This window comes from Malaclemys terrapin, chromosome 4 (assembly GCF_027887155.1).
Source record: "Malaclemys terrapin pileata isolate rMalTer1 chromosome 4, rMalTer1.hap1, whole genome shotgun sequence".
Lineage (NCBI taxonomy): Eukaryota > Metazoa > Chordata > Testudines > Emydidae > Malaclemys > Malaclemys terrapin.
Genome location: NC_071508.1, coordinates 6,550,174 through 6,559,444, shown reverse-complemented (window position 1 = coordinate 6,559,444; position 9,271 = coordinate 6,550,174). Strand labels below are relative to the sequence as shown.

Below are 9,271 nucleotides of genomic sequence, written 5' to 3'. Positions count from 1 at the left end.
TGGGGCAGCTGTCCATGGGCACTAGCAGCAGTCAGGAAAAGACAAAGCCGGACGTCAAACCCTCGTCAGCCCGGGCTCTGGTTTCTCCGCTGCCCCAGGGGCGGCTCTGGTTCCAGGCAGCTGCACAAGGGCCCGGTGGGCCGGCAATCGGATCCCGCTGTCAGTAATTCCAGCTGCTTTTGCCTGGGGCGGGAGGGGCTGAGCACCTGGGGGACGTTCCCTTTTGGGGGGGCGGGGCAGGCACCCCAGGGTGTTCCCGTTCCTCGAGGGTGGGGTGTCAGACGGGCTGAGTGCCCGCCCAGGGGCAGTCGCTTGTGCTGAAACTCAGGCCTGAGCTGGATTTTGGCTCCCAAGCAAGCCTTGAACCTGGGTCTCCGACAGCGTGTAGGTGAGAGCGCCCGGGAGCCGGGCAGAGGCACCACTTGCAGCTGCTGCAGCGGGGTTTGTGGTTCCCCAGCACCGGAGGCGACAGCAGGACAGAGCTCCGGGCGGTGGGGCACTGGCCCCCTGAGAGCAGATGCACTGATGTCCACTTGCAGGAAATGAGCCGAGCTCCTTGCACACCTGCCTGGGCACACGGTCAGAGCCCTGGGCATCCACAGGGGCGGCCTGCGGGCACCTTGGCTCACCCAGCTGCCTTCCCCGACTGGCCGTGAGCTGCAGCTCCCCCCAGCAGCCCTGGCCCAGTCTAGACTGGCTAGAAAACTCCTTTGCTGGACCATCTGCCTTGGCGTCAGGAGCAGAGCCCGCTCCTGGCAGTGTGTGTGGGGGTGCGGGGCGGGGGTCTGGTACCACATGAGCCTCCCACAGGGGTGTTGTCACCCATGGCAGCAGAGGCTGAGGCAGGAGGCCAGCCTGGCATGACAGCACGGGGGCAGGTGAGGAGCTGGGGGGATGGAGGGAGCTGGGCCAGGCCCAGCCAGTCCCTGACCACACACCGGCTCAGCATTTCTCTCAAGCTGCTGGCTCCGGCTCTGGCTCCGGCATCTCAGCTTGTTTGTTTAAAGTCGGGCTCCAGCTGAAGTGGTTGCAAGAAAAACCTTCCTCCTCTCCTCAGCCCTGCAGGTTGGAGAGATCTGAGCTGTCCCATCTGTCTCCTGTGGGGGGTGAACTTCACCCACCCAGTGCTGTGAGGATTGTGAATGTCTCTCCCATTCACAAGTTAGTTGCTCTGAGTGAAGCTGAGCTCTCCTCTGACATCCAGCAACCCCGGGGGGGGGATTTGCATAGACACACCCACTCTGCCTAGGTGGTCTGCGGGCAGAGCTGCATTAGGAAGTGATCAATGTTGGCTGGTTTGGGGTTATAAATCACTTTATTGAGCCCAGAGATAACAACATGTGGTTGTCCTTAGTGTCTGAGTAAAGGACAGCAGAACTGTGCCTAGCATCACCTGAGTGGGGTGGGAGGAGGGTGTCACCCTCAGCTGAACCTCGCTCACAAAGCCAGCAATAGGGATGCCAAGTGCCACTGAAAATGAGTGTGTGGGCTGTGGTGTTTCTACTTGGCTGTTTGCATTCTGGGTTGAGCTTTACGGTGCATCTACAGGGCTGGTAAATACCTGGGGCTGGCCTGTGACAGATGGCTCAGGCTAAGGGGTGTTTAATTGAAGTGTAGAGCTGATGGCGGGAGATCTTGCTGCTTTGTGAGGTCCCAGAGCCAGGACCCCACCCCAAGCCTGAATGCTTCACTGCACCTTAGCCTGAGCCCCATGAGCCTGAGTCAACTGGCACAAACCCGCCCCAGCTGTTCCACTGTGATGTAGACATAGCCCGAGCTGCAATTTGACCCTCCCCTTTCCAGTGCTTAAAGACAGAGCTGATTGGACACAAGTGAGAGTCCTTGTTTCTGTGCCGTGATGGGTAGAGCTGAAATCCCTGATGAGTAAGTGTAGGGGCTCTGGCTTAGTCATGGTGTGGGGGCGGCGTTGCAGTGAAAGGCGACGAAAGGGCAGCAGCGCAGAGATTCCTAGCTAGCCAGTGAAATCACCGAGAGCTGGGGGATCTCGGAACACGACATTGTGGAAGTAGCAGTGAGCAGCAAGTGTCAACAGAGGCAGGGCTGACCGCGGCGGTGAGCCAGTGAGCAGAGGGGGCGGTAGCAGTGAGGGGGGTGTTGCTTGGGGTGCATGGGGTGATGCAGAGTTAGACGGGAGCGGTGTGTTAAAGGGACGTTTGTTTGGGCTTTCACACCAGGAGGTGGGAAACTGAGGCAAAGGCCCCTGTTGAGCTTTCCCAGATCAGGGGGTGGGGTTTGAGCCAGTTCTGTTTTGTACTGTGAAGAGGAACTGACCCTGTCCTGTTGCGGCCAACGCCACCTGGTAGAAGGGTTATATGCCCTCCCCATTCAGCTGAGCATGGCCCTGTTCCAGCCCCACAGGGAGAGTCCCGAGAAAACCTGCCCCTGTTTTGATCAGCTGCATTGGCTAATGTGAGTGGGTGGGTGGCTCTGGGAAGGGCTCCCAGCTCTTTTCCCTCCATCTGAGCCCTGGAGCTAGAAGAGGTTGGATGCGTGGACACTTGATGAGGGGCTGAGGAGAGGGGCATGGAGAAGAGCGTGCCAGGGGGCCGTGCCCCGCTCCCATGCGGTCTAGTCTCATCTAATCTCTGCCTACTGCCATGAGGCCATGCCATCTGCGCACTGCTGGGCCAGGGGGCTGCATGAAGCCCACAGTAGCTGGGCTGAGTGCCCAGTAATGGCCCCACACTGGGATGGCCGGGCTCTCTGCGCCTGGGCCGCACTGCTGGAGGAGTCCAGAAGAAGCTAGGAAGCCCTGTTATAAACAATTACATCCTGCCCCATTTACCATAAATACCCCAGTGAGAGACGGGCCCTGCCCCTAAGAGCTCACAGCCTCCATAGACAGTGGGTGGAGGGGAAACTGAGGCCTGGAGGTGGCAGGGCCCTGCCTTGCCCTGCCCCCACCAATTTCCTACCCAGTTAGTTCCTATGACCTGCAGCCGGCAGCTAACTGATCCACTGTGGCCAGAGCCTGCTCAGGTGCCTCTGAGAGCCGCTGCCTTGGAAACCCCGCAAGGGCCGGGGGCTGTGCCTGCCGGGTCCTGTTCCCAGGGCGGTGAGACGCCAGCCTCAGAACCTGCTGTGGGCGCCGAGCCCAGCCAGCCTGGATGGAGGGACACACACACACACGCATACACACACACACGTGGGGCTGTGGCAAGGATGGGGCCACCCCCGCCCCCGAGAGGATTACTAACAAAAGGGGGGTGGGGGGGGCTCCGTTTACCGCGAGGAGGCAGCGTAGTGAGTAGCTAGAACACTGGCCTGGGCCCCCGGAGCCCTGGGTTCTAGCCCCAGCTGTCACTGGCCTGCTGGGGAAGGCCCCGCCTCATGCCTTAGTTTCCCCCTGGGGGTAATGGTACTGCCCGGCTTCGAGAGCGACAGATGAAAAGCGTTCCATGTGCTCATTTGATTGGCTCACTGCTGTAGCCCAGGAACAGACAGTCTGTTTTCCCCGGCGGGCTCTGCCGCGCCCAGCGAGAGTGCGCACAGCTCAATGGAAAGCGTGCATTTGTGCTCCAACTTCCTTTCTCCCCTGTGAACATTGGAATCAAATTGTCCCGGGCGAGATTTAAAGCCAACCCCTCTACCGTGTCTGAGTGGAGCCCCCCGCCTCACCGGCTGGGCTTTGGGCAGCTCATTGCACGGACACCAGCTGAGTTTCCAGTGTGCAGCCCATCTGTTAGCTAAGGCCCTCTGAATACCTCATCCAGATGCAAGCCTGGCACAAGCCCCATCTATCCACTGCCTTGCCAGGCCCCTGTTCACACAGTATCTGAGTGTGTCACCCTCAGTCACAGAATTACCCTTGTGCCCCCTGGGAGGTGGGGAAGGAGCAGCCCCATTTCATGAGAGAGGCACCAGATGGATTAAATGACTTAGCCAAGGTCACCCAGTAGGTCAGTGGCACAGTCGGGCCTAGAACCCAGGTGTCCTGAGGCCCAGGCCAGCTTTCCTTCCTCCCCGAGGCCTTTGCAGGTCACCCCCTGCCTGGCCTGGCCTGGCCTGGCCTGAGAGCAGGAAGGTGCAAACCAAACTCAAGGTGCCTTTTCTCTTTCCCTTGCCCGTGTCTGTTAGCGTTGGGCAGGCAGTGAACCAGCGAGCCAGGGCAGGTCTGCAGGGAAATGCCACAGGCAGCAGAGCTTGGCTGTTGTGTCCTCGACTGGGCATTACCAGCAAAGCCAAGCCCTGGGAAGAGGGAAATTTGGGCATTGGTGCCAGCGGGGCGGGAGATTCCTGGAGTCCCCAGCGGTGTTGTGCAGAGCAGGTGAACATTTTCCTCCAAGGCAGCAGCGCGGGGCCAGGCAGGGAACCCGAGACCCAGCCCCCAGTCTGACAGCTTTGAAACGCATTTTTAAAAGTTTGTTTATATATTTTTATATTACAATAGGGTTTAGTTATTTTGTTATAATATAACATTAAATTAAAAATACCAATGAACCAAACGCTGAAGCACGGTCATTTCAAAATGAAAAAGTGAAAGGTTCCGTTCTGAGAAAGTCAAAATGCTTTGTCAATTCTCTTCTATGCACGTCATTGAAATCGACGTTACCGCAGAATGTTTTCATTTAGTCAGATTCACTTTTTCTGATGGTATCAAGTATCAGGGGGTCGCCGTGTTAGTCTGTATCTACAAAAACAACAAGGAGTCTGGTGGCCCAGATAAATCTGTTAGTCTTTAAGGTGATACCAGACTCCTTGTTGTTTTTCTGATGGAAAACGGTTGTCAGAAAATTTTCCACATACTCAGATAGAAGGAGAAAGAAAAGGAAACAAAAATGTTGCCTTGTTATGTTTTAAATCTCATGAAGTTTTAAAGAAATCTCCTAATTTTTGAACACTTGTGGGTAGGGATGCTGAAACGGGCCCGTCGCTCCCTGTGTGTCTGTGCAGTGCCCAGCCCAATGGGGTCCTGATCTCAGCTGGGGCAAGGCCTGTCGCTCACTGTGTGTCTGTGCAGTACCTGGCCCCTGCTCTCAGCTGGGGCAGGATCTGTCTCTTGCTGTGTGTCTGTGCAGCGCCTGGCACAACAGGGCCCTGATCTTGGGATGTCTAGGGGCCAGTGGAAGGCACATACTACCAGTCACTATCTGATTCTTCCCTCTCAGTTGCATCCCCCAGTGCTAGAGGAGCTAACCGACTTGAATTACTGAGAGCTAGCGGGAGTATCAGGTTGGCCTGAATTTCCTTCCTGCGCAAGCCGGCTTTGCAACGAGACCTGTGCAGGCCTGACCTGCTGCTTTGTTCTGCGGCTGGAAAGAGTTGGCTCACTGACAGGTGAGCGCTCTGATTTCCTTCCAGGCGGTGCCAGGAACAGAGAGACCTTTGGAGCAGCAGATCACGTGGGGCGTGGGGCGTGGGGCGTGGGGCTAGCCTTAAGCCAGCGCCTGCCAGCAGGCAAGGCTCACTGTGCGGCTGCAGCCATGGCTCACATCGCCAAGTCCTTCTACGACCTGAGCGCCACCGACATCCATGGGGAGAAGGTGGATTTCAACAACTTCCGGGGCCGGGTGGTTTTGATTGAGAACGTGGCATCCCTCTGAGGCACGACGGTGCGGGATTACACCCAGCTCAACCAGCTGCAGGCCCGGTACCCACGGCGGCTGGTCGTGCTGGGCTTCCCTTGCAACCAGTTTGGCTACCAGGTATGTGGCACCTGTATCCCCCCACCCCGTGTCCTCTGCCTCACCAAAGAGCCCTGGAGGTTGCAGGCCCTGCAGGATCAGCCCCCTCCAGCGTGCTGGGCATGCAGCGGGTGCTGGCTCGGTGCTCGGAGAGCTCCCGCCAGCCAGGGGCTGGGAACAAGAAATGTGTGCGGCCCCGGCTCCTCCTATGGCGTCTCGCCTGGGCACGTGGGATAGGGTCAGAGCAGCCGCTGGGGTAGGAATTGCGTGTGTGGGGGGGTGGCACTGCCCCTCTGGGATGGCCACGCAGCAGCACGGCGACATGGGACCGGTGCCCCCAATCCAGCCCAGAGATCAGTTCCAAAGCCAGGCAGTGACCCAAGGGATCGGCTGCCCACTGCCCTGTTGCTTACACCAGTGATGCTCTGCCGTGCACCAGGGTGTGGGGTGGGAACACCCTGCCCTTTGATTCTCCCTCCTGCGTGGCACAGGCAGGAATGATTTAAGTAGCTGATGCTGGCCTCAGCTGCACCTGTAAGACCCAATGGCCCAGGTGGGTCTATGCTGAATGGAGCGCATTTTGCACCCTCCTACCCCAGGCTGGGCTCCCTCCTCCCAGCCTGCCTCCTGCTGTCCGGGCTGGGTGCCCTCCTGCCCACGTAAAGCCTCCTTGGCGACCCCTCAGTGGCAGCCTGAGCACTGCCCAGAGGGGGGCATTGGAGCAGCTGCACCCTAGAGGTGGCGGAGACGGGCCCCAGCGTGCGAATCTCTCACCTGGCTGCAGCCTGACGGGCAGGGCCCAGGCTGCCCCCACAACCAGAGCAGCGTGAGAGCAGCTAGAGACAGAGAAGGGTGGCTGGGTCCCTTCCAGGGGCCAGGGCAGGGTTCTTGCTTGGAGAACCTTCTTTGCTGCTGGGACCGTACAATCCAGCTGCTGGTCAGGACGTTTCCCCTGCTCCCACCTGGTGGCCCGGCAGGGAGGTCAATGAACAGGGACACAGGACGCCTGGGTTCTCTTCGCAGCCCTGCCACAGCTCTACTGGGTGACCTTCGGCAAGTCACTTCCCTGCCCAGTGCCTCAGTTTCCCCTTTACCTGTGTTGTCTATTCAGACTGTGGGCTCCCTGGGGCAGGGACTAGCGCTCGCTCCGGGTCTGTGCAGCACCTGGCACGAGGGGGGGAGGTGATCTCCGCCAGGGTCGAAGCAGTGCCAGGACAATGCCCCCACCCCAATCTCAGCAGGGATCTGTGCAGCTCAGGACACAACGGGCGGCGAGGGGTGGGGGGGATCTCAGTCACACCCTGAATTCCTCACTGTGTGCTTGCGGGAAGGCAAATAAATGACGAAGTGGCAGAACAGGCCAGTCCAGCGCGGTGGGGGCTGGGACCATCCATGAGTCACTAAGGAGCAGCGGGAGGCGGGGGGACAGGGCTGGGCGGGCTCCAGTCCATCCCTGGACGCCATTGCTCTGTGGCCCGACACGCCCTGTCCTCTCCCCGGCAGGAGAATTGCACCAATGAGGAGATCCTCAACAGCCTGAAATACGTGCGGCCCGGGGCCGGCTTCGAGCCCAACTTCACCCTCTTCCAGAAATGCCAGGTGAATGGGCCAGATGTGCACCCCGTCTTCGCCTACCTGAAGGCCCACCTGCCCACCCCGGCCGACGAGCCCTCCGCCTTGATGGGCGACCCCAAGTTCGTCGTGTGGAGCCCCGTGCGCCGCGACGACCTCTCCTGGAACTTCGAGAAGTTCCTGGTGGGGCCCGAGGGGGAGCCCTTCAAACGCTACAGCCCCAAGTTCCAGACCATTGCCATCGAGCCCGACATCCAGCGCCTCCTCAAGCTAACCAAATAGGGGGGCAGTAATGGGAGTCCGGCTGCAGCGCCCCCTGCTGGAGGGGCACGGCGTCAGCGCTTTACCGGGTGACGGCCCCCTTCTAAACCACACGGGAGGGGGCCCGAAGGGGGTAAAGGCACTGAATGCTCGACCCTCTGGGCACCGGGCACCGCCTGGGGCCAATAAACAAGCCTGAAGGGAGCTGGGTCTCTGTGTATTTTTTACCCCTGCCCCCCGCCATTGCAAAGCCTGGCGCTAGGACAACAGCGTCGGCTGCCTCCCCCTGGCCAGAGCAGGGAGGCCCAGCCTTCCCAGGTGACGAGAGGAGACAGCCAGGGCACTTCGGCCCCGGGTCTTGCGCCAGCCTCCGCCCTGTTGGCAGAGAGACCCGAGTCCTTGCTGCTGCAGGGGTGGCAGATGTGGGGGGGACTGGCAGGGCCTGAACGCCCATGGGGGCTGTGCTGGAGGGAGCCCGGCGCAGAGTGGTGGGTGCCCAGGGCAGCGAGCTGGGCAGAGGGCAGGGAGTGAGTGTTAATATTCCTCCTGCCTAAAGGGGCCTCGCCCATTAAAATGGCTGGGAGGGTAGGTGCCCCTCGTGGCAAAGCGGGTTCACAGCTCTTTGTGAGCAGGGGCCCAGAGACGGCCTGGACCTCAGGGCACTGCGCAACCCGCCCCTCTGAAACGTCCCGGGAGCAGCCCAGCTGGGGGCCATGCCCCATGGCAACCCGCCCCTCTGCCGTGCCCCTGGAGCAGCCCAGCCAGGGGCCGTGCCCCATTGCAAACCCAGCCTGTGTGCTGCCCAGGGAGCAGACCCAGCTGCAGGGGAGGTCGGGGGGCATCGCCGACAGCAAACCCAGCCCCTCTGCAAAGCATCAGGCCAGGTGGGGGCGCTGCATCCCAAGCCAGGAAGCCCCCTGACAAGTGGCTTGGGGGGGCGGGCTGCCTCCAACTGCTTCCTGGCCCCCACAGAAATCACTGCAGCAATGTCCTCTGCGGGGGGTGGGACAGACGGACTGTGTCTGCCTTCTTCCCCCCCCCCACCCCCACTGGACGGGACCGGGAAGTTACCCCCTCCCATGGGCTCTTCATTCCTCTGCCAGCCTCCTATCTGGCAGGGCACCCCACCCCCGCATCGACAGCTGAGGACCTGCCTTCCAGGAGCACCAGGAGGAGCTGCTTCCCCATGCCACAAGCCCTCACAGGGCCATCGGTGAGCTGCTCTGCCACCCGTGGGGCCCATCTGGCCTGCTCTGGGATGGCTGGAACTGCCCGTGGCAGAACGAGTCTATTGCCCAGCCCCCTTCACCCGCCCCAGCCCAAGGATTGGTTCCTCGCTGCAGAATTACAGCCCCAGCCCGGCTGCGTGTGCCGAGCCTCAAAAACATGCCCCGAGTGGGACTGAGGCTGCCTGAGGCTGCCGAGAGCCTGAGCCCGTTGCTGGGAGGGAGCTGCCCCGGGCGTGACTGACACAGCGACGCCGCCTGAGGCTACAGAGAACCTGAGGGGCAGATTCCCTGCCCAATTCAGGGGCCTGGGTGGCTCCTGGCTCCAGCTAAGGCAGCTCAACTTGTGTCCCTGCTGCAATGGCCCCATGGTGCTTTGCAGGGGGTAGGTCTGCCCTAGCCACACCCCCTCCCGCCTGCCCTGCCTCCAGCCACAGCCCATGGCAGCCAAGGTGGCTCCGTGGCTAGGGTGGGAGTCACTGATGGCAGGTTATGCTGGGAGCTGTGGCGTGGTCTAGTGGCTAGAGCACTGGGCTAGGACTCAGAAGACCTGGGTTCCACCCCCAG

The 9,271-nt window shown here is 60.6% G+C and overlaps 1 protein-coding gene across 1 annotated transcript; it reads left to right on the top strand.

Annotated features, from left to right (window-relative positions):
• The first annotated feature begins 5,393 nt into the window (after positions 1 to 5,393).
• GPX2 (glutathione peroxidase 2) lies at positions 5,394 to 7,682 on the top strand. The gene is made up of 2 exons (XM_054025077.1): positions 5,394 to 5,666; positions 7,149 to 7,682. The coding sequence occupies exons 1-2, from the start codon at positions 5,445 to 5,447 to the stop codon at positions 7,497 to 7,499; spliced, it is 573 nt and encodes a 190-aa protein (XP_053881052.1). The 5' UTR covers positions 5,394 to 5,444; the 3' UTR covers positions 7,500 to 7,682.
• Positions 7,683 to 9,271: the final 1,589 nt, after the last annotated feature.